The sequence below is a fragment of the Melanerpes formicivorus genome, unplaced genomic scaffold (assembly GCF_026170545.1).
Source record: "Melanerpes formicivorus ecotype bairdi unplaced genomic scaffold, bMelFor1.0.p_v2 SCAF_542, whole genome shotgun sequence".
In the NCBI taxonomy this organism is placed as follows: domain Eukaryota; kingdom Metazoa; phylum Chordata; class Aves; order Piciformes; family Picidae; genus Melanerpes; species Melanerpes formicivorus.
This window is the reverse complement of record NW_027142894.1, coordinates 96,633-119,666: the sequence shown is the minus strand read 5'-3', so window position 1 is coordinate 119,666 and position 23,034 is coordinate 96,633. Positions and strand designations below refer to the sequence as shown.

At 63.4% G+C, this 23,034-nt stretch overlaps 1 protein-coding gene across 1 annotated transcript in view; it reads left to right on the top strand.

The window, feature by feature from the left end:
- Positions 1-861: 861 nt before the first annotated feature.
- The window catches only part of LOC137460256 (EF-hand calcium-binding domain-containing protein 4B-like), a gene marked incomplete at its 5' end in the record, with an annotated part of 33,491 nt that continues 11,318 nt past the window's right edge, over positions 862-23,034 (top strand). The window contains 7 exons of the mRNA XM_068170709.1: positions 862-952; positions 1,059-1,151; positions 2,742-2,929; positions 3,705-3,776; positions 6,402-6,452; positions 14,047-14,050; positions 17,962-18,041. Of these exons, the coding sequence (XP_068026810.1) occupies positions 862-952; positions 1,059-1,151; positions 2,742-2,929; positions 3,705-3,776; positions 6,402-6,452; positions 14,047-14,050; positions 17,962-18,041 (579 nt within the window). The remainder of the gene's footprint in view (positions 953-1,058; positions 1,152-2,741; positions 2,930-3,704; positions 3,777-6,401; positions 6,453-14,046; positions 14,051-17,961; positions 18,042-23,034) is intronic.

The following is a 23,034-nucleotide window of genomic DNA, read 5'->3' as shown; positions in this document are numbered from 1 at the left end:
CTAAGCAACCCCAGCTCCCTCAGCCTCTCCTCACAGGGCTGTGCTCCAGACCCCTCCCCAGCTTTCTTGCCCTTCTCTGGACACCTTCCAGCAGCTCAACCTCCTTCCTAACCTGAGGAGCCCAGAACTGGACACAGGACTCAAGGTGTGGCCTAACCAGTGCTGAGCACAGGGCAGGATGAGCTGCCTGCCCCTGCTGGCCACACTGTTCCTGATGCAGCTAGCTCAAGATGCTAGCTCAAGAGCATGAAGGTGCAGGATGCAGGTTGCAGCTGTCCCTGCTGGCTGCTGCAGGCTTGGACTGGATGACCTTTAAAGGTCCCTTCTAACCCAACCCACTCTATGATTCCATGAGCTTGCTCTGATCACCTTGGGCTTGGTTTGAATCCCACCCAATGCCACCCAGCTGTTAGTGCCATCTGTTTTCACCCTGCTCTCCCATTTCCCAGAGGAGAAGGCTCCAGGGGGACCTCAGAGCTGCTGCCAGGAGCTGAAGGGATCCTGCAGGAAGGCTGCAGAGAGACTTCTGCTGAGGGGGTCTGGAGCCAGGCCAAGGGGGAATGGTTTGGAGCTGAGGCAGAGCAGGGTTAGAGTGGAGCTGAAGAAGAAGTTCTGCAGTGTGAGGCTGGGGAGACTCTGGCACAGGCTGCCCAGGGAGGCTGTGGCTGCCTCCTGCCTGGAGGTGTTGAAGGCCAGGCTGGATGAGGCCTTGAGCAGCCTGTGCTGGTGGGAGGTGTCCCTGCCCATGACAGGGGGTTGGAGCAGATTACCTCTGAGCTCCTTTCCAACTTAAGTCATTCTGTGATGCCCCCCTGGGTTCTCTCCCTCTCTCCTGACCCCTGTGCTCCCTGCCTGCTGCAGGAAGGAGTCAGACCATGACCGGGAAGTCAGATGCCTTTATGAGGAGATGGAGCAACAGATCAAGGCAGAAAGGGAGAGGCTGATCTGCCAGGTACCATCCTCCCTCTTGCCAAGCTTGCCCTGGTGGGGCTCCTCTGGCCAAGAGCAGCTCCTCCTGTGCTGGCTGTTGGAGGCACAGCTGTGTATCTTCCCTGCAGGAGGCACTGAGGCACGAGAGGAGCAACCTGCTCCAGAAGGAGCTGCACAGCAAAGAGCAGGAGCTGGAGAAAATCCTCTACCATCAGAAGAAGGTAAGAGGACCCCAGGCCTGCCTGCAGCAGCATGCCCCTGTCTGCTGCCTCCCTCCTGAGGGCTTTCCATCTGCTGGGGCTTGCTCCTGGCTCACCTGCTACCATCTAGTCCAGATCCCTGCTGGCTCTGAAGGTGCTGAGGTGCTTTGTCCAGGGACTGTCCTCAGCTGTGAGGCCTTCCTGGGAGTCTTGGTTAACATCTTTGTTGGTGCCACAGACAGTGGCATTGAGCAGGGCTGCTGATGACACCAAGCTGTGTGGTGCTGCTGCCAGCTGGAGGGAAGGGATCCATCCAGAGGGACCTGGACAGGCTGGGGGGAAGGGATCCATCCAGAGGGAGCTGGGCAGGCTGGGGGGAAGGGATCCATCCAGAGGGACCTGGACAGGCTGGGGGGAAGGGATCCATCCAGAGGGACCTGGACAGGCTGGGGGGAAGGGATCCATCCAGAGGGACCTGGAGAGGCTGGAGGGAAGGGATCCATCCAAAGGGACCAGGAGAGGCTGGAGGGAAGGGATCCATCCAGAGGGACCTGGAGAGGCTGGATGGAAGGGATCCATCCAAAGGGACCTGGAGAGGCTGGAGGGAAGGGATCCATCCAGAGGGACCTGGGCAGGCTGGAGGGAAGGATCCATCCAGAGGGACCTGGAGAAGCTGGAGAGAAGGGATCCATCCAGAGGGAGCTGGGCAGGCTGGGGGGAAGGGATCCATCCAGAGGGACCTGGAGAGGCTGGGGGGAAGGGATCCATCCAGAGGGACCTGGAGAGGCTGGGGGGAAGGATCCATCCAGAGGGATCTGGACAGGCTGGAGGGAAGGGATCCATCCAGAGGGACCTGGGCAGGCTGGAGGGAAGAGATCCATCCAGAGGGACCTGGAGAGGCTGGGGGGAAGGGATCCATCCAGAGGGACCTGGAGAGGCTGGGGGGAAGGATCCATCCAGAGAGACCTGGACAGGCTGCAGAGCTGAGCCCAGGACAACCTCATGAGGTTCAACAAGACCAAGGGCAAGGTCCTGCAGCTGGGGCAGGGCAATCCCAGGCACTGATAGAGGCTGGGCAGGGACTGGCTGGAGAGCAGCCCTGAAGGAAAGGCCTTGGAGGTGCTGGGGGAGGAGAAGCTCAACAGGAACCAGCAGGGAGCACTTGCAGCCCAGAGAGCCAAGCAGAGCCTGGGCTGCAGCCAGAGGAGTGTGGCTCCACAACATCAAGCTGTGCCAGGGGAGGTTTGGGCTGGAGGTGAGGAGAAAGCTCTTCCCAGACAGAGAGATTGGCCATGGGGATGTGCTGCCCAGGGAGGTGGTGGAGTCCCCATCCCTGGAGGTGTTTAGGAAGAGCCTGGATGAGGCCCTTGGTGCCATGGTTGAGTTGATCAGATGGTGCTGGGTGATAGGTTGGACTGGGTGATCTCAAAGGTCTTTTCCCACCTGGTTAATTCCATTCCATTCCATTCCATTCCATTCCATTCCATTCCATTCCATTCCATTCCACTCCACTCTACTCTATCCTCTTGCTTGTCAGAGGCATGGCAGCAGCACAAAGCCTTCTTCTCTGTGTTTAACCCTCCCCCTCCTCCTCCCCCTGTCCCTCTGCAGCTGGAACATCAGCTCCAGTCCTTGAACTCGGAGCAGCTGGAGACCCGGGTGCAGAACAAGAGGCTGCAGCACCTCAACCAGAACCTGCTGGAGGAGCTGGAGAAGAGCAAGTGGGAGCTGGAGGCTGTGAAGGGGCAGCTCCAGAAGCTCCAGAAAGAGGCTCAGGTTGAGCAAGAGCAGAAGGACAGGTGGGAATGGGCAGGGGAGGGGGTGTCAGGGCAGGGGAGGGGGTGTCAGGTCTAGGGAAGGGGGAGTCAGGGCAGGGAAGCCAGCAGTGAGCACTTGCAGGCCAGAGAGCCAAGCAGAGCCTGGGGTGCAGCAGCAGAAGTGTGGCCAGCAGGGCCAGGGAGGGGATTCTGCCCCTCTGCTCCACTCTGCTGAGACCACAGCTGGAGCTCTGGGGCCAGTTCTGGAGCCTCTGTGCCAGGAAGGCTCTGGAGGGGCTGGAAGGTGTCCAGAGCAGGGCCAGGAGGAGGAGCAGAGGGCTGGAGCTGCTCTGCTCTGCAGACAGCCTGAGAGAGTTGGGCTTGTGCAGGCTGGAGAGGAGAAGGCTCCCAGGAGACCTTCTGGTGGCCTTCCAGGAGCTGCAGGGGGCTGCAAGCAAGCTGGGGAGGGACTTTGGAGGCTGTCAGGGAGGGATGGGACTGGGGGGGATGGAGCAGAACTAGAAGTGGGAAGATGCAGATTGGCTGTGAGGAAGAAGTTGTTGGCCAGGAGGGTGGTGAGAGCCTGGCCCAGGCTGCCCAGGGAGGTGGTGGAAGCCTCCTGCCTGGAGGTGTTTGCAGCCAGGCTGGAGGTGGCTGTGAGCAACCTGCTGTGGTGTGAGGTGTCCCTGCCCATGGCAGGGGGTTGGAGCTGGCTGAGCCTTGAGCTCCCTTCCAGCCCTGCCAGCTCTGTGATCCTGTGATCTCTGCATCTCCTCTCCCATTCACCTCCCTGCCCTTCCCAACCCCTTTTCCCCAGGGATGTGTTTCGAGTCTCCAGGAACATGCAGAAGGAGAAGCAGAGCCTGCTCCGGCAGCTGGAGCTGCTCAGGTGAGAGCAGGGCTGGCAGGACAGAGCCTGGGTGGGTGTGTGAGGAGCTGGGGGCAATCTGGGCAGCTCCAGCACAGACAGGATCTGGGGTTTCACAGAAGCTCACCAAGGGCATGGGCAAGGTCCTGCAGCTGGGGCAGGGCAATCCCAGCACAGATCCAGGCTGGGGGAGGAGTGGCTGAGAGCAGCCTGCAGGAGAAGGCCTTGGGGCTGTCAGGGGGTGACAAACTCCCCAGGAGCCAGCACTGGTCCCTGGCAGCCCAGAGCCAGCTGAGTGCTGAGCTGCAGCCAGAGCAGGGAGAGCAGCAGCACAGGGAGGGGATTCTGCCCCTCTGCTCTGCTCTGCTCAGCCCCCACCTGCAGCACTGCCTCCAGCTCTGGGGCCCCCAGCACAAGGAGGACCTGGAGCTGCTGGAGAGGCTCCAGAGGAGGCCACCAAGGTGAGCAGAGGCTGCAGACCCTCCCCTGTGGGGCCAGGCTGGGAGAGCTGGGGCTGTGCAGCCTGGAGAAGAGAAGGCTGCAGGGAGACCTCAGAGCAGCCTTGCAGTGCCTGAAGGGCTCCAGGAGAGCTGGGGAGGGACTCTGGACAAGGGCTGAGGAACAATGGCTTTGAGCTGGGAGAGAGGAGATTGAGAGGGGAGAGGAGGAAGAAATTGTTGAGAGTGAGGCTGGGGAGACTCTGGCACAGGCTGCCCAGGGAGGCTGTGGCTGCCTCCTGCCTGGAGGGGTTCAGGACCAGGCTGGATGAGGCCTTGAGCAGCCTGTGCTGGTGGGAGGTGTCCCTGCCCATGGCAGGGGGCTGGAGCTGGCTGAACTTTGAGCTCTCTTCCACCAGAACAAGAGGACACAGTCTCAAGCTGTGCCAGGAGAGGTTCAGGCTGGGTGTTAGGAAGAAATTATTACCAGCAAGAGGGATTGGCCATGGGAATGTGCTGCCCAGGGAGGTGGTGGAGGGGACACCACCCCATCCCTGGAGGTGTTTAGGAGGGGACTGGATGAGGCACATGGAGCCATGGTTGAGTTGATCAGATGGTGCTGGGTGCTGCCTGGGCTGGGTGCTGTGCAGGCTCTCTGGCAGGCTGTGTGCTGTCCCTGCTGGGTGCTGCCTGGGCTGGGTGCTGTGCAGGCTCACTGGGTGCTGTCCCTGCTGGGTGCTGCCTGGGCTGGGTGATGTGCAGGCTCTCTGCTCACTGGGTGCTGTCCCTGCTGGGTGCTGCCTGGGCTGGGTGCTGTGCAGGCTCTCTGCTCACTGGGTGCTGTCCCTGCTGGGTGCTGCCTGGGCTGGGTGCTGTGCAGGCTCTCTGGCAGGCTGGGTGCTGTCCCTGCTGGGTGCTGCCTGGGCTGGGTGCTGTGCAGGCTCTCTGGGTGCTGCCCCTGCTGGGTGCTGCCTGGGCTGGGTGCTGTGCAGGCTCTCTGGCAGGCTGGGTGCTGTCCCTGCTGGGTGCTGCCTGGGCTGGGTGCTGTGCAGGCTCTCTGCTCACTGGGTGCTGCCCCTGCTGGGTGCTGCCTGGGCTGGGTGCTGTGCAGGCTCTCTGGCAGGCTGGGTGCTGTCCCTGCTGGGTGCTGCCTGGGCTGGGTGCTGTGCAGGCTCTCTGGCAGGCTGGGTGCTGTCCCTGCTGGGTGCTGCCTGGGCTGGGTGCTGTGCAGGCTCTCTGCTCACTGGGTGCTGCCCCTGCTGGGTGCTGCCTGGGCTGGGTGCTGTGCAGGCTCTCTGGCAGGCTGGGTGCTGTCCCTGCTGGGTGCTGCCTGGGCTGGGTGCTGTGCAGGCTCTCTGGCAGGCTGTGTGCTGTCCCTGCTGGGTGCTGCCTGGGCTGGGTGCTGTGCAGGCTCTCTGCTCACTGGGTGCTGTCCCTGCTGGGTGCTGCCTGGGCTGGGTGCTGTGCAGGCTCTCTGGGTGCTGTCCCTGCTGGGTGCTGCCTGGGCTGGGTGCTGTGCAGGCTCTCTGCTCACTGGGTGCTGTCCCTGCTGGGTGCTGCCTGGGCTGGGTGCTGTGCAGGCTCTCTGCTCACTGGGTGCTGTCCCTGCTGGGTGCTGCCTGGGCTGGGTGCTGTGCAGGCTCTCTGGGTGCTGTCCCTGCTGGGTGCTGCCTGGGCTGGGTGCTGTGCAGGCTCACTGGGTGCTGTCCCTGCTGGGTGCTGCCTGGGCTGGGTGCTGTGCAGGCTCTCTGGCAGGCTGGGTGCTGTCCCTGCTGGGTGCTGCCTGGGCTGGGTGCTGTGCAGGCTCTCTGGCAGGCTGGGTGCTGCCTGGGCTGGGTGCTGCCTGGGCTGGGTGCTGTGCAGGCTCTCTGGCAGGCTGGGTGCTGTCCCTGCTGGGTGCTGCCTGGGCTGGGTGCTGTGCAGGCTCTCTGGGTGCTGTCCCTGCTGGGTGCTGCCTGGGCAGGGTGCTGTGCAGGCTCTCTGCTCACTGGGTGCTGTCCCTGCTGGGTGCTGCCTGGGCTGGGTGCTGTGCAGGCTCTCTGCTCACTGGGTGCTGTCCCTGCTGGGTGCTGCCTGGGCTGGGTGCTGTGCAGGCTCTCTGCTCACTGGGTGCTGTCCCTGCTGGGTGCTGCCTGGGCTGGGTGCTGTGCAGGCTCTCTGGCAGGCTGGGTGCTGTCCCTGCTGAGTGCTGCTGTGCTGTGTGCCGCAGGGAGGTGAACAGGAGGCTCCGGGACGAGCGGGACGCCGCCGAGGCCCCGAAGCTGCTGCGGGTGAGACAGAGACTGCTGGCTCCCAGCCACCCTCCTGCCGCCTGCCGCTGCTGCTGCCACCGCTCCGGGGCGCTCCACGCCCCCGGGGGACAGTGACCCGGGCTCGGCAGCCCTGCCGAGGCGCTCACACCGCCTCTGCAGCCCCTCTCTGCCCCCGCCGGAGATGAGCTCCGCTGGCCGCCCTTGCCGGCCGCCTGGGTTTGGCCCCTGCCGGCCTCTGACTGTGCCCAGCCCCTGCAGGGCTGCTGAGCCCTCGGGGTCTGGGCTGTGCCAGGAGGGGAGCCCAGCTGGATGCATCCCTGCGGCTGGGTGGGGAGGAAGGAGATGGAGTCCCAGGTGTGCTGCCGGCTGCCTGCAGGGGGAGAGGCACAGGAAGGGTTTGGAGTCCCTCTGACCCCTGGAGCTGGTAGCAGAGGCTGCCCTGGGGCAGTTCCTCCTTCCAGGGGGGAGGTACAGCAGTGTCAGAGGGCTAGGAGGGAGCACAGCTGCTCTGGCATCTGGAGCAGGCAGCTCCAGCTTGGACCTTTCCCAGGATCCAAGATAAGTACAGATATGGGGGAGAGGGTTTTGTTCTTTCTATGGAGCCATGAAAAAGTCTTACTCTTCCCAAAGTGCCCTGGCAAGGCTGCTCTGTGCACCCATACTGCCCCCTGTGTCTGTGCCTACCCTGCCCCCCTGTGTCTGTGCCTGCTCTGCCCCCTGTGTCTGTGCCTGCCCTCCCCCTGTGTCTGTGCCTGCTCTCCCCCTGTGTCTGTGCCTACCCTGCCCCTGTGTCTGTGCCTGCCCTCCCCCTGTGTCTGTGCCTGCCCTGCCCCCCTGTGTCTGTGCCTGCCCTGCCCCTGTGTCTGTGCCTGCCCTCCCCCTGTGTCTGTGCCTGCCCTGCCCCTGTGTCTGTGCCTGCCCTCCCCCTGTGTCTGTGCCTGCTCTGCCCCCTGTGTCTGTGCCTGCCCTCCCCCTGTGTCTGTGCCTACCCTGCCCCTGTGTCTGTGCCTGCTCTGCCCCCCTGTGTCTGTGCCTGCCCTCCCCCTGTGTCTGTGCCTACCCTGCCCCTGTGTCTGTGCCTACCCTCCCCCTGTGTCTGTGCCTGCTCTGCCCCCCTGTGTCTGTGCCTGCCCTCCCCCTGTGTCTGTGCCTGCCCTCCCCCTGTGTCTGTGCCTGCTCTGCCCCCTGTGTCTGTGCCTGCTCTCCCCCTGTGTCTGTGCCTGCCCTCCCCCTGTGTCTGTGCCTGCCCTCCCCCTGTGTCTGTGCCTGCTCTGCCCCCCTGTGTCTGTGCCTGCTCTGCCCCTGTGTCTGTGCCTACCCTGCCCCCCTGTGTCTGTGCCTGCTCTCCCCCTGTGTCTGTGCCTGCTCTGCCCCCTGTGTCTGTGCCTGCTCTCCCCCTGTGTCTGTGCCTGCCCTCCCCCTGTGTCTGTGCCTGCCCTCCCCCTGTGTCTGTGCCTGCTCTGCCCCCCTGTGTCTGTGCCTGCTCTGCCCCTGTGTCTGTGCCTACCCTGCCCCCCTGTGTCTGTGCCTGCTCTCCCCCTGTGTCTGTGCCTACCCTGCCCCCCTGTGTCTGTGCCTGCTCTGCCCCTGTGTCTGTGCCTGCTCTGCCCCCTGTGTCTGTGCCTGCTCTCCCCCTGTGTCTGTGCCTGCCCTCCCCCTGTGTCTGTGCCTGCTCTGCCCCCCTGTGTCTGTGCCTGCCCTCCCCCTGTGTCTGTGCCTGCTCTGCCCCCTGTGTCTGTGCCTGCTCTCCCCCTGTGTCTGTGCCTGCCCTCCCCCTGTGTCTGTGCCTGCTCTGCCCCCCTGTGTCTGTGCCTGCTCTGCCCCTGTGTCTGTGCCTGCCCTCCCCCTGTGTCTGTGCCTGCTCTCCCCCTGTGTCTGTGCCTACCCTCCCCCTGTGTCTGTGCCTGCTCTGCCCCCCTGTGTCTGTGCCTGCTCTGCCCCTGTGTCTGTGCCTGCTCTGCCCCTGTGTCTGTGCCTGCTCTGCCCCTGTGTCTGTGCCTACCCTGCCCCCCTGTGTCTGTGCCTGCTCTGCCCCTGTGTCTGTGCCTGCTCTGCCCCCTGTGTCTGTGCCTGCTCTGCCCCTGTGTCTGTGCCTGCCCTCCCCCTGTGTCTGTGCCTGCTCTGCCCCTGTGTCTGTGCCTGCCCTCCCCCCATACCCCATTGAGGCTCTGGAGGTGGCTGCCTTCAGTCAGGACAGACACACACACACACTGGTAGGTGGAAGAGATTTTGTGTGTGGTGTGAAGTGGAAGGAAGCTCAGGGATTATACCTAGAGATGGGGAAGATGTCCTGCTGAGGAGGGGCTGGAGATCCCCTCCAGGAGAGGCTGCAGACCCCCTCCAAGAGGGACTGGAGATCCTCACCAGGAGGGGCTGCAGATCCTGTCCAAAAGGGGCTGCAAATCCTCTCCAAGAGTTACTGGAGATCTTCTCCAGGAGGGGCTGAAGATCCTCTCCAAGCGGGGCTGGAGATCTTCTCCAGGAGGGGCTGAAGATCCTCTCCAAGCGGGGCTGGAGATCTTCTCCAGGAGGGGCTGCAGATCCTCTCCAAGAGGGGCTGGAGATCTTCTCCAGGAGGGGCTGCAGATCCTCTCCAAGAGGGGCTGGAGATCTTCTCCATGAGGGGCTGGAGATCCTCTCCAAGAGGGGCTGGAGATCCCCTCCAAGAGGGACTGGAGATCACCTCCAGGAGGGGCTGGAGATCACCTCCAGGAGGGGCTGGAGATGCCCTCCAAGAGCGACTGCAGATCCTCTCCCAAGAGGGACTGCAGATCCTCTCCAAGAGGGGCTGCAGATCCTCTCCAGGAGGGGCTGCAGATCTTCTCCATGAGGGGCTGGAGATCTTCTCCATGAAGGGATGGAGATCACCTCCAGGAGGGGCTGCAGATCCCCTCCAGGAGGGGCTGGAGATCACCTCCAGGAGGGGCTGCAGATCTTCTCCATGAGGGGATGGAGATCACCTCCAGGAGGGGCTGGAGATGCCCTCCAAGAGGGACTGGAGATCCTCTCCAAGAGGGACTGGAGATCCTCTCCAAGAGGGACTGGAGATCTTCTCCAGGAGGGGCTGCAGATCCTCTCCAAGAGTTACTGGAGATCTTCTCCAGGAGGGGCTGAAGATCCTCTCCAAGTGGGGCTGGAGATCTTCTCCAGGAGGGGCTGCAGATCCTCTCCAAGAGGGGCTGGAGATCTTCTCCAAGAGAGGCTGCAGATCCCCTCCAGGAGGGGCTGCAGATCCCCTTCAGGAGGGGCTGGGGATCCTGTCCAAGAGGGACTGGAGATCCCCTCCAAGAGGGACTGGAGATCCTCTCCAAGAGGGACTGGAGATCCCCTCCAGGAGGGGCTGGAGATCCCCTCCAGGAGGGGCTGCAGATCCTCTCCAAGAGGGGCTGGAGATCCCCTCCAGGAGGGGCTGGGGATCCTGTCCAAGAGGGGCTGGAGATCCCCTCCAGGAGGGGCTGCAGATCCTCTCCAAGAGAGGCTGCAGATCCCCTCCAGGAGGGGCTGCAGATCCTCTCCAAGAGAGGCTGCAGATCCCCTCCAGGAGGGGCTGCAGATCCTCTCCAAGAGGGGCTGGAGATCCTCTCCAAGAGGGACTGCAGATCCCCTCCAAGAGGGGCTGCAGATCCCCTCCAAGAGGGGCTGGAGATCCTCTCCAGGAGGGGCTGGAGATCCTCTCCAAGAGGGGCTGGAGATCCTCTCCAGGAGGGGCTGCAGATCCTCTCCAAGAGAGCCTGGAGATCCCCTCCAGGAGCTGGAGCTGTTCTGCTGTGGAGCACCAGCAGGAGGCAGAGGGCTGGCCAGGGGTGGGCTGTGTCCTTGTGCCTCTGTGCCTGTCTCCCTGTGCCTCCCTGCCTGTCTCCCTGTGCCCTCCCTGCCTGTCTCCCTGTGCCTCCCTGCCTGTGTCCCTGTGCCCTCCCTGCCTGTCTCCCTGTGCCTCTGTGCCTGTGTCCCTGTGCCCTCCCTGCCTGTGTCCCTGTGCCTCCCTGCCTGTGTCCCTGTGCCCTCCCTGCCTGTCTCCCTGTGCCTCTGTGCCTGTGTCCCTGTGCCTCCCTGCCTGTGTCCCTGTGCCTCCCTGCCTGTCTCCCTGTGCCTCTGTGCCTGTGTCCCTGTGCCTCCCTGCCTGTCTCCCTGTGCCCTCCCTGCCTGTCTCCCTGTGCCTCCCTGCCTGTGTCCCTGTGCCCTCCCTGCCTGTCTCCCTGTGCCTCCCTGCCTGTCTCCCTGTGCCCTCCCTGCCTGTCTCCCTGTGCCTCCCTGCCTGTGTCCCTGTGCCCTCCCTGCCTGTCTCCCTGTGCCTCTGTGCCTGTGTCCCTGTGCCTCCCTGCCTGTGTCCCTGTGCCTCCCTGCCTGTCTCCCTGTGCCTCCCTGCCTGTGTCCCTGTGCCTCCTTGCCTGTGTCCCTGTGCCCTCCCTGCCTGTGTCCCTGTGCCTCTGTGCCTGTGTCCCTGTGCCCTCCTGCCTGTGTCCCTGTGCCTCCCTGCCTGTGTCCCTGTGCCCTCCCTGCCTGTCTCCCTGTGCCTCCCTGCCTGTCTCCCTGTGCCTCCCTGGCTGTCTCCCTGTGCCTCCCTGCCTGTGTCCCTGTGCCCTCCCTGCCTGTGTCCCTGTGCCTCTGTGCCTGTGTCCCTGTGCCCTCCTGCCTGTGTCCCTGTGCCTCCCTGCCTGTGTCCCTGTGCCTCCCTGCCTGTCTCCCTGTGCCTCCCTGCCTGTGTCCCTGTGCCCTCCTGCCTGTGTCCCTGTGCCTCCCTGCCTGTGTCCCTGTGCCCTCCCTGCCTGTCTCCCTGTGCCCTCCTGCCTGTGTCCCTGTGCCTCCCTGCCTGTGTCCCTGTGCCTCCCTGCCTGTGTCCCTGTGCCTCCCTGCCTGTCTCCCTGTGCCTCCCTGCCTGTGTCCCTGGCATCAGGAGGTGCTGCTGCTCTTTCCCCTTCCTGCTCGAAGTGCCCAGTGTGTGGAAGTGCTTCCCAGCTTCCTGCTCCCTCCTGGGGAGGTGTTGCTCACAGTCCCTGTGTGGCAGGCTCCAGTGGCAGCAGGCAGCCAGCAGGGCCTGGTCTCCCCTTGCCACCGGCAGTGCTTGCCCAGCTCCTGCCTCCCCTGGGTGCAGAGCACGGTTCAGGGAGGGTCCTCTGTGTGTGTCTGCACTGCCTGGCTGCCTCTCCTCTCTGCTCCCCTTTTTCCCTGTCAGGACCTGCTCAGGGCTGCCCTGAAACAGGACAGTGGCAGAGAGAGCTCAGCAGAGAGTGAGAGTGCTGAGGAGCTGCTTTCTGCCTTCTCCCTGTGCTGGCTCCAGGGGGATCTCCTCCCACGGCCCCTGCTCACCTGGCAGGGCAGTGCCAGGCTGGGCAGATGAAGCCTGCACTCCTCTAAGGGCTTTTTTTATCCAGGGCATCTGGTTGTTCGCTCTGGTTTGAGCCCAGGGGAGAGCAGGGCTGCAGGGAGCTGGAGAGGTGCTGCAGAGGATCTGCTCTGCGCTCCGTCCTGCCGGCAGGGGCAGAGGGAAGAGCAGCCCAGCCCTGCCCAGCCCTGCCCAGCCCTGCCCAGCCCTGCCCAGCCCTGCCCAGCCCTGCCCAGCCCTGCCCAGCCCTGCCCAGCCTGCCGGTGGGGATCCCTGCTGTGGGACCTCCTCTCTGCCAGGGGCTGCCCGTGTCTGTGCGGGCCAGGAGGAAGCCTCAACCTCCCCCTGGCAGTGCCGGGGGATTGCTGTGCCTGGGGTGTGCTGAGCGCTGCTGCTCTCCCAGCGCGGAGGCTGAGGCGGTGGGAAGGAGGAGCTGGGCTGAGAGCCCCCAGCGGCTGCTCCTTCACCCATCCCAGCGCCCAGCTGCATGCCTTGCTCTTCATAAGAGCTCTTGGCCTTGCCAGGGTGGGCAGGGCGCTGTGGGGCACTGTCCTGCTCCAGGGGCTTTGTCCCAGCTGGCAGTGGGTGGCTGTTGAGCCTCTGGGTGCTGGCTGCTGGGGAGAGGCAGCGGCTGGGGCTCAGGCTCCCACCCAGCCCCCAGCTGGCTCTGGAGTTACACCTGGATGCTGAATGCTGCCAGAGGAAACGTCCTGAGGAGTCTGGGGCCCGAGTGTATGGGCCCTGTGCTGGTGCTTGAGTGCCAGAGCAGACTTGCTGCTGTGCCACCGACCCAGCAGAGCCCTCCCCAGCCCCAGGGCTGCTCTGCGCAGTCCTCGCCGCGGGGTCTGCAACGCCTCTGATCTCATCCCTGTCCCTGAGCCATCCTGCTGGGAAGCCAAGCGTCACACACACACAGCTGGCAGGCCAATAAAGCATGGGAGAACCAACAGCACAACCTCCCCAACTCGTTCCTCCTTTCTGCCCAGGTGTGGGCTGTGTCCTCTCCAGCTGCAGGCTGCCTGGGAGCCCCTGGGAAGGCTCCTGGGAAGGCTCCTGGGAAGGCTCCCCTGGGCTCTGCCACCCTTCCCTTGTGTCTGTGTGTCTGCAGTGAAGCTGCTCAAGCCCTCAAAGCTTCCTCCACCCCCAGCACAGCCTGCTGTTGACCTGAGGAGGTCACTTTGAGCCTTGGGGGCCCTTTGCCTTGGGAGTGCTGCACAGCTGTGAGCCTCTCACTGCTGGCTCCTGGGGCTGGAGCTGCTCCTGAGCACCAGGCTGAGGTGCAGGAAGGGTTTGGTGCGTTGGTGGTGATGGTCAGCTTGAGGTTCCTACCTGGGTGAGGCTCTGGGGAGTCAGGAGGCTCTCCTTGGACTGTGTGGCTCTAAAGGTCTCTTGGGAGCTCCTTCATTGTTCATAGATTCACAGCTCCACAGCTGGCACTGGGCTGGGAGGCAGCCCCCAAGGGCATCCTGTGCCAGCCCCTGCCATGGGCAGCAGGGACAGCTCCAGCCAGAGCCCAGAGCAGGCTGCCCAGGGACACAGCCAGGCTGAGCCTGAATGGCTCCAGGGATGGAGCCTCAACCACCTCCCTGGGCAGCCTGTGCCAGAGTCTCCCCAGCCTCCCTGGGCACAACTCCCTCCTGGTGTCCAACCTAACTCTGCCCTGCTCCAGTGCCAAACCCTTGCCCCTTGGCCTATCCCCACAGCCCCTCCTGAGCAGTCCCTCCCCAGCCTGCCTGCAGCTCCCCTGCAGGTATTGAGCTGCAGCTCTGAGCTCTCCCTGCAGCCTTCTCCTCTCCAGGCTGCACAGCCCCAACCCTCCCAGCCTGGCCCCACAGCAGAGCTGCTGCAGCCTCTGAGCATCTTTATGTCTCCTCTGGATCCACTCCAGCAGCTCCAGGACTCTCTTGTGTTGGGTGCCCCCCAGCTGGCCCCAGCCCTGCAGCTGAGCTCTCCCCAGGGCAGAGCAGTGCTGGCTCCTGGGGCTGGAGCTGCTCCTGAGCACCAGGCTGAGGTGCAGGAAGGGTTTGGTGCTTTGGTGGTGATTTTCAGCTTGAAATTCCTGCCTGGGTGAGGCTCTGGGGAGTCAGGAGGCTCTCCTTGGTTGGACTGTGTTGCCCTAAAGGTGCCTTGGGAGCTTCAGTAGTGCCAAATCTCCCCTCTCCATCTCTGGCCACACTGCTCTTGATCTTCTGATACTGAGTTTTTGCCTTCCAACCTAAGTCAGGGGTTACTGGGGAACAAACCTGGGCAGTGCTCCCATGTGAGCAGCACGGGGCCAGGCCTGTCCAGAGCTGCCTGCAGATGTGTGGTCAGCCCAAAGCTGCTGCCAGAGGCACACCTGGCAGGCTGCAAGCTCTTCCTTCCCCACCTATCCCCCCAGGAGTCACTTGTGAGGACAGGTCAGAAACCTCCAGGCTTGCAGAGCCCCCTTGCCCCAGGGCCCAGGGCACCTGCCTCACTTGGTGGTGTGTGTGGCCTGGGGGCTGGGGGCTGGGCATGCAGGAGCTTTGCTCTGTGCTGAAGGGGAAGCTGGGGAGGGACTTTTGGCAAGGGCTGGGAGGGCATCTCCCCTGTGGGGCCAGGCTGGGAGAGCTGGGGCTGTGCAGCCTGGAGAGGAGAAGGCTTCAGGGAGACCTCAGAGCAGCCTTGCAGTGCCTGAAGGGCTCCAGGAGAGCTGGGGAGGGACTCTGGACAAGGGCTGGGAGTGCCAGGCTGAGGAACAATGGCTTTGAGCTGGGAGAGAGGAGACTGAGAGTGGAGAGGAGGAAGAAATGGTTGAGAGTGAGGCTGGGGAGACTCTGGCACAGGCTGCCCAGGGAGGCTGTGGCTGCCTCCTGCCTGGAGGGGTTCAGGACCAGGCTGGATGAGGCCCTGAGCAGCCTGTGCTGGTGGGAGGTGTCCCTGCCCATGGCAGGGGGCTGGAGCTGGCTGAGCTCTGAGCTCCCTTCCAGCCTGAGCTATTCTGTGCCTCTGTGATCCCAGGCCAGCTGCTGGGCTTTGACTCTGCTGGAGCTGAGAGAGCTGTGTGGAGGGAGGAGGGATGTGAGAGGAGTTCTCCTGCTGGCTTCCTCCCTGGGGAGCTGCCTGGCACTGGCAGTGCCCAGAGTGTGCTGAGGGAAGTAGGAGTTGGGTGCAGGGGGAGAGCCCTGCAGGGCACAGCACAGCCAGCACCTTGGCAGGGAGGGCTCCTGCCCTCTGCACCTCTGGGTGAGTACCTCTGAGGTGAGCAGCACTGCTGCCCTCTCAGGAGGGGACAGCTGATGCTCTCTCAGGAGGGGACAGTGATGCTCTCTCAGGAGGGGACAGCTGATGCTCTCTCAGGAGGGGACAGTGATGCTCTCTCAGGAGGGGACAGTGATGCTCTCTCAGGAGGGGACAGTGATGGTCTCTCAGGAGGGGACACTGCTGCCCTCTCAGGAGGGGACAGTGATGCCCTCTCAGGAGGGGACAACTGATGCTCTCTCAGGAGGGGACAGTGATGCTCTCTCAGGAGGGGACAGTGATGCCCTCTCAGGAGGGGACAACTGATGCTCTCTCAGGAGGGGACAGCTGATGCTCTCTCAGGAGGGGACAGTGATGCCCTCTCAGGAGGGGACAACTGATGCTCTCTCAGGAGGGGACAGTGATGCTCTCTCAGGAGGGGACAGCTGATGCTCTCTCAGGAGGGGACAGTGATGCTCTCTCAGGAGGGGACAACTGATGCTCTCTCAGGAGGGGACAGCTGATGCTCTCTCAGGAGGGGACAGTGATGCCCTCTCAGGAGGGGACAACTGATGCTCTCTCAGGAGGGGACAGCTGATGCTCTCTCAGGAGGGGACAGTGATGCCCTCTCAGGAGGGGACAACTGATGCTCTCTCAGGAGGGGACAGTGATGCCCTCTCAGGAGGGGACAACTGATGCTCTCTCAGGAGGGGACAGTGATGCTCTCTCAGGAGGGGACAGTGATGCCCTCTCAGGAGGGGACAACTGATGCTCTCTCAGGAGGGGACAGCTGATGCTCTCTCAGGAGGGGACAGTGATGCCCTCTCAGGAGGGGACAACTGATGCTCTCTCAGGAGGGGACAGTGATGCCCTCTCAGGAGGGGACAACTGATGCTCTCTCAGGAGGGGACAGTGATGCTCTCTCAGGAGGGGACAGCTGATGCTCTCTCAGGAGGGGACAGTGATGCTCTCTCAGGAGGGGACAGCTGATGCTCTCTCAGGAGGGGACAGTGATGCTCTCTCAGGAGGGGACAGTGATGCCCTCTCAGGAGGGGACAGTGATGCCCTCTCAGGAGGGGACAACTGATGCTCTCTCAGGAGGGGACAGTGATGCTCTCTCAGGAGGGGACAGTGATGCCCTCTCAGGAGGGGACAACTGATGCTCTCTCAGGAGGGGACAGCTGATGCTCTCTCAGGAGGGGACAGTGATGCCCTCTCAGGAGGGGACAACTGATGCTCTCTCAGGAGGGGACAGTGATGCTCTCTCAGGAGGGGACAGCTGATGCTCTCTCAGGAGGGGACAGTGATGCTCTCTCAGGAGGGGACAACTGATGCTCTCTCAGGAGGGGACAGCTGATGCTCTCTCAGGAGGGGACAGTGATGCCCTCTCAGGAGGGGACAACTGATGCTCTCTCAGGAGGGGACAGCTGATGCTCTCTCAGGAGGGGACAGTGATGCCCTCTCAGGAGGGGACAACTGATGCTCTCTCAGGAGGGGACAGTGATGCCCTCTCAGGAGGGGACAACTGATGCTCTCTCAGGAGGGGACAGTGATGCTCTCTCAGGAGGGGACAGTGATGCCCTCTCAGGAGGGGACAACTGATGCTCTCTCAGGAGGGGACAGCTGATGCTCTCTCAGGAGGGGACAGTGATGCCCTCTCAGGAGGGGACAACTGATGCTCTCTCAGGAGGGGACAGTGATGCCCTCTCAGGAGGGGACAACTGATGCTCTCTCAGGAGGGGACAGTGATGCTCTCTCAGGAGGGGACAGCTGATGCTCTCTCAGGAGGGGACAGTGATGCTCTCTCAGGAGGGGACAGCTGATGCTCTCTCAGGAGGGGACAGTGATGCTCTCTCAGGAGGGGACAACTGATGCTCTCTCAGGAGGGGACAGCTGATGCTCTCTCAGGAGGGGACAGTGATGCCCTCTCAGGAGGGGACAACTGATGCTCTCTCAGGAGGGGACAGCTGATGCTCTCTCAGGAGGGGACAGTGATGCCCTCTCAGGAGGGGACAACTGATGCTCTCTCAGGAGGGGACAGTGATGCCCTCTCAGGAGGGGACAACTGATGCTCTCTCAGGAGGGGACAGTGATGCTCTCTCAGGAGGGGACAGCTGATGCTCTCTCAGGAGGGGACAGTGATGCTCTCTCAGGAGGGGACAGCTGATGCTCTCTCAGGAGGGGACAGTGATGCTCTCTCAGGAGGGGACAGCTGATGCTCTCTCAGGAGGGGACAGTGATGCTCTCTCAGGAGGGGACAGCTGATGCTCTCTCAGGAGGGGACAGTGATGCTCTCTCAGGAGGGGACAGCTGATGCTCTCTCAGGAGGGGACAGTGATGCTCTCTCAGGAGGGGACAGCTGATGCTCTCTCAGGAGGGGACAGTGATGCTCTCTCAGGAGAGGACAGCTGGTGGTCTCTCAGGAGGGGACAGTGATGCTCTCAGTGGTGCCAGGGTCTGCAGAGTGCTGCCAGGGTCTGCAGAGTGGTGCCAGGGTCTGCAGGGTGGTGCTAGAGCTCTGCAGAGTGCTGCCAGGGTCTGCAGAGTGGTGCTAGAGCTCTGCAGAGTGGTGCCAGGGTCTGCAGGGTGGTGCCAGGGTCTGCAGGGTGGTGCTAGGGCTCTGCAGAGTGCTGCCAGGGTCTGCAGGGTGCTGCCAGGGTCTGCAGGGTGCTGCCAGGGTCTGCAGGGTACTGCCTGGGTCTGCAGGGTGGTGCCAGGGCTCTGCAGGGTGCTGCCAGGGTATGCAGAGTGGTGCCAGGGTCTGCAGGGTGGTGCCAGGGTATGCAGAGTGGTGCCAGGGTCTGCAGGGTGGTGCCAGGGCTCTGCAGGGTGGTGCCAGGCTCTGCAGAGTACTGCCGGGGTCTGCAGGGTGGTGCCAGGGTTCTGGCCTCGTCTCCCTGAAGGATCTGCAGGGGTGGCAAGAGGTCAGAGTGGGTCAGGTCAGGTGCCTGGGTCCCAAGCCCCTCTTGATGCCTTCTCTTCTCCCCCTGCAGGTGCCTGAGGGCAGGGAGCCCCTGCTGAGGAGGGGGCCGGGGGCTGGCAGTGCCCTGCCGGAGGAGCAGCTGCCCGCACGGTTAGGTGGCTCTGTGTTGTGCTGTGGGCTCTGTGTTGTGCTGTGATCTCTGTGCCCCCTGCAGCACCCTGGCACTCCACCTGTGCCCTCTGGCTGGGGCCCCCCCTTGGTGCTGGCCAGCCTGGGGAGCCTGTGGGGGTGGCTCTGGCTGCCCCTTGGCCCGGGGGGGTGTGGGCTCGGCGTGGGGCTGCTGCGAGCTGAGTCCCCGCTGGCTGCCCCCCGGCCCTGGGCTGGTCCTGCAGGCAGCAGAGGGGGGAGCAAAGCTAAAGGCCCCCAGGAGCTCTGAGTCTTCCTGGGGTGGTAGCCATGAGGGTGGCCTCTGAGCCCTGCAGGCAGCTCCCTCTGGATCATCTCCCAGGTGTGCCAGCTGTCCTTGGGCAGACATCCCCTGGCACCTCCTGCCAGGGCCTGGAGCCCTGGGCCGTGGCAGAGGGCAGGAGCTGCACAAGGCTCTCTCTGGCAGCTGCCAGCCCCAAGGAAAGGGCCCAGCTCCAAGTGGGTTCTGCTGCCCAGCTCCCTCCACACCTCTGCAGAGGTTCCCCTGGCCCAGCACAGCGCAGCTGAACGCTGCTGGGGGGCAAAGCCTCCTTCCTTCACACTCCCTGCAGGCCACACAGCACCTTCCAGACCCTCAAACAGTTGCCTGCCTGAACTGTGCTGGCAGGAGGCATCCCTTCTCTGGCCAAGCAGGAAGACCACAGCTCCATCCTCACTAACCTCCTGCAAAGGAAACAGAGCAAAGCACCTGAGAGACTCAGCTGAGGGAGGCAAAGAGCTCAGAGCAGAGCCTGCTGCAGCTCAGCAAACCAGACTCTGAGTGGCCACAGGATCAGGCCCTTGAGCTCACAGCACCACAGAGCTGGCAGGGCTGGGAGGGAGCTCAAGGCTCAGCCAGCTCCAACCCCCTGCCATGGGCAGGGACACCTCACACCACAGCAGGTTGCTCACAGCCACCTCCAGCCTGGCTGCAAACACCTCCAGGCAGGAGGCTTCCACCACCTCCCTGGGCAGCCTGGGCCAGGCTCTCACCACCCTCCTGGCCAACAACTTCTTCCTCACAGCCAATCTCAATCTCCCCACTTCTAGTTCTGCTCCATCCCCCCAGTCCTATCCCTCCCTGGCACCCTCCAAAGTTCCTCCCCAGCTTGCTTGGAGCCCCCTGCAGCTCCTGGAAGGCCACCAGAAGGTCTCCTGGGAGCCTTCTCCTCTCCAGCCTGCACAACCCCAACTCTCTCAGGCTGTCTGCAGAGCAGAGCAGCTCCAGCCCTCTGCTCCTCCTCCTGGCCCTGCTCTGGACACCTTCCAGCCCCTCCAGAGCCTTCCTGGCACAGAGGCTCCAGAGCTGGCCCCAGAGCTCCTGCAGCCTGGCTGCAAAAACCTCCAGGGCTGAGGCTTCCAGCACCTCCCTGGGCCCCTGTGAAGCAGTTGTGTGCCCAGCACACCACTACAGCCCAGGCCCTGGCTCCTCTCAGAGGCAGAGCAGCCCAGCCCAGCGCTGCCCTGCCTTGGAGTTCGATTATCCCAGCAGCTTTCCTGCTTCCCACCAGGTCCTCTGCCTCCCAGGTCACAGAAGCACAGAGCATTAGAGTCATAGAATCAACCAGCTTGGGAAAGCCCTCAGGGATCATCAAGTCCAAGCTGTCACCCAACACCTCCTGACAGCTCAACCATGGATCCAAGTGCCACATCCAAGGAAGGGACCTGGGAAGCTCATCCAGCCCAACATCCCTGCCAGAGCAGGGGCACCCAGAGCAGGGCACACAGGAGCACAGCCAGGGGGGGTTGCAATGCCTCCAGAGGAGGAGACTCCACCACCTCTCTGGGCAGCCTGCTCCAGGGCTCAGCCTGTTCCAGGGCTCAGCCTGCTCCAGGGCTCAGCCCCTTCAGTTCCTTCCAGCTGCCTCTCACCCTTCACACCTGCACTCCTGGTGGTGGCATGAGAGGGATGAAGCTTCAGGCTTGCAGCAGGCTCCTGGGCTGGTGGCACAGCAGGGGAGCTGTGCAGCAGGGCTGGGAGGTAGCTTGGGCAAAGCTCCCTGGCCATGGGAGCAGACCAGCAGCTTCTCCCCCCGCTCCTCCCCAGCCCCTGCTGGCAGAGACCCAGAGGAGAGGCTGCAGAGGAGGCTGGCAGTGAGGGTGATGTGAGGAGGGGAGCAGTGTCTGTTGGCCCTGGCTGGGTCCCACCTCACTGCTGCAGACACCTCAATCAATTCATAGTATCACAGTATCATAGGATCAGTCAGGGTTGGAAGGGAGCACAAGGATCATCCAGTTCCAACCCCCCTGCCATGGGCAGGGACACCCCACACTAGATCAGCCTGGCCACAGCCTCAGCCAGCCTGGCCTTAAACACCTCCAGGGACAGGGCCCCAACCACCTCCCTGCACAACCCATTCCAGGGCTTCACCACTCTCCTGGGGAAGAACTTCCTCCTCCCCTCCAGCCTCAATCTCCCCACCTCCAGCTTCATTCCATTCCCCCTAGTCCTAGCACTCCCTCAGATCCTGAGCAGTCCCTCCCCAGCCTTCCTGGAGCCCCCTTCAGATCCTGGAAGGCCACAATGAGGTCACCTGGGAGCCTTCTCTTCTCCAGACTCAACAGCCCCAACTCCTTCAGTCTGTCCTCACAGGAGAGGTGCTCCAGCCCTCTGCTCCTCCTCCTGGCCCTGCTCTGGACACCTTCCAGCCCCTCCACATCCCTCTTGTCCTAGGGGCTCCAGAACTGGAGGCAGGACTCCAGGTGGGGTCTCCCCAGAGCTGAGCAGAGGGGGAGAATCACCTCCCTTGCCCTGCTGGCCACACTTCTCCTGCTGCAGCCCAGGCTCTGCTTGGCTTTCTGGGCTGCAAGTGCACACTGAGAGCTCCTGCTGAGCTTCTCCTCCCCCAGCACCCCCAAGGCTCTCTCCTCAGGGCTGCTTTCCAGCCAGTCCCTGCCCAGCCTGCATTTGTGCCTGGGATTGCCTCCACCCAGCTGCAGGACCCTGCCCTTGCTCTGGTTGAACCTCCTGAGGTTGGCTTGTGCCCACCTCTGCAGCCTGCCCAGCTCCCTCTGGATGGATCCCTTCCCTCCAGCTGTCTGCTGCCCCACACAGCTTGGTGTCATCAGCAACCCTGCTGAGGCTGCACTCAGTGCCACTGTCCCTGGCACCCACAGAGATGTTGAACAAGCCTGGGCCCAGGACTGATCCCTGAGGGACTCTGCTTGTCCCTGGCCTCCCCTGGGCCATGGAGCCATGGACAGCCACTCTCTGGGTGCAGCCAATTCCATGGGCTCTGGAGTGTCTGCTCAGAAGGCTTTGGCCTGGGCCCTTCCCCTGCTCTCCAAGAGGCTTTGCAGTCTCAGCCTCTCCTTGCTGCCAGCCCTGGGAGCTGGGGGCTGTGCCCCAGAGCCTGGGAAGATGTCTCTGTCTTCAGAGGTGGCAGCTGGCCTGGCTCTGGGCTGGCTTCGAAGACACCTTGAGGGAAGACCACCATGGCTGTGAGCTTCCTTGCACAGCAAGGTGTCAGCTGGCAGCAGAGGTCCCCCCAGGAGCAGGGAGAGGAGAGCCCTTGGGCCCTGCAGAGTGGGCAGAGGGGGCACATGCTGCCTCTGCAGGGTGATTGTGGCCAGCCCCTGCTCTCCCTGCTGGGCTTCCAAGTGCAACCTGGTGGCAAAGGAGAGCCCTGTGGTGGGTAAAGCCTTGCACCTGAGCCAGAGAGCTGTTTGGGTTGGAAAAGTCCTCCAAGAACACTGAGTCCAACATCAACCCAACCCCACCATGGCCATCAGAGCCTGGCCACAAGGGCCATGGCCACAGGGTTCTGGAACACCTCCAGCCATGGGGACTCCACCACCTCCCTGGGCAGCCTCTGCCAGTCCCTGGATGCTCACAGCCACCTCCAGCCTGGCTGCAAACACCTCCAGGCAGGAGGCTTCCACCACCTCCCTGGGCAGCCTGGGCCAGGCTCTCACCACCCTCCTGGCCAACAACTTCTTCCTCACAGCCAATCTCAATCTCCCCACTTCTAGTTCTGCTCCATCCCCCCCAGTCCCATCCCTCCCTGACAGCCTCCAAAGTCCCTCCCCAGCTTGCTTGCAGCCCCCTGCAGCTCCTGGAAGGCCACCAGAAGGTCTCCTGGGAGCCTTCTCCTCTCCAGCCTGCACAACCCCAACACTCTCAGGCTGTCTGCAGAGCAGAGCAGCTCCAGCCCTCTGCTCCTCCTCCTGGCCCTGCTCTGGACACCTTCCAGCCCCTCCAGATCCTTCCTGGCAGAGAGGCTCCAGAGCTGGCCCCAGAGCTCCAGCTGTGGTCTCAGCAGGGTGGAGCAGAGGGGCAGAATCCCCTCCCTGGCCCTGCTGGCCACACTTCTCTGGCTGCAGCCTGGCTCTTGACACAGGTCTGGCTCCAGAGCAGAGCCACCAGCATGCAGAGGCCCTGAGGTGGGCACCTCCTCTGCAGCCCCGTGGCAGGATTCTGAGCTGGGTAAGGCTTTGCCAGAGCAGTGCCTCGAAGTGGTGGCCTGGGCTGCTGGGCACTAGCTGGGAGCCTTCAACAGAGGACAATAAGAGGCCTCTGGAGATGAGCAGCCAGCCCTCCCTCTGCTGCCTGCATCCAGCCCTCCCTCTGCTGCCCGCAGCCAATCCTCCCCCTGCTGCCCGCAGCCAATCTTCCCCCTGCTGCCTGCACCCAGCCCTCCCCCTGCTGCCTGCAGCCAGCCCTCACTCTGCTGCCTGCAGCCAGCTCTCCCCCTGCTGCCTGCAGCCATCCCTCACTCTGCTGCCTGCAGCCAATCCTCCCCCTGCTGCCTGCAGCCATCCCTCACTCTGCTGCCCGCAGCCAATCCTCCCCCTGCTGCCCGCAGCCAATCTTCCCCCTGCTGCCTGCACCCAGCCCTCCCTATGCTGCCTGCAGCCATCCCTCACCCTGCTGCCTGCCCCCAGCCCTCCCCCTGCTGCCTGCAGCCAGCCCTCACTCTGCTGCCTGCAGCCAGCTCTCCCCCTGCTGCCTGCAGCC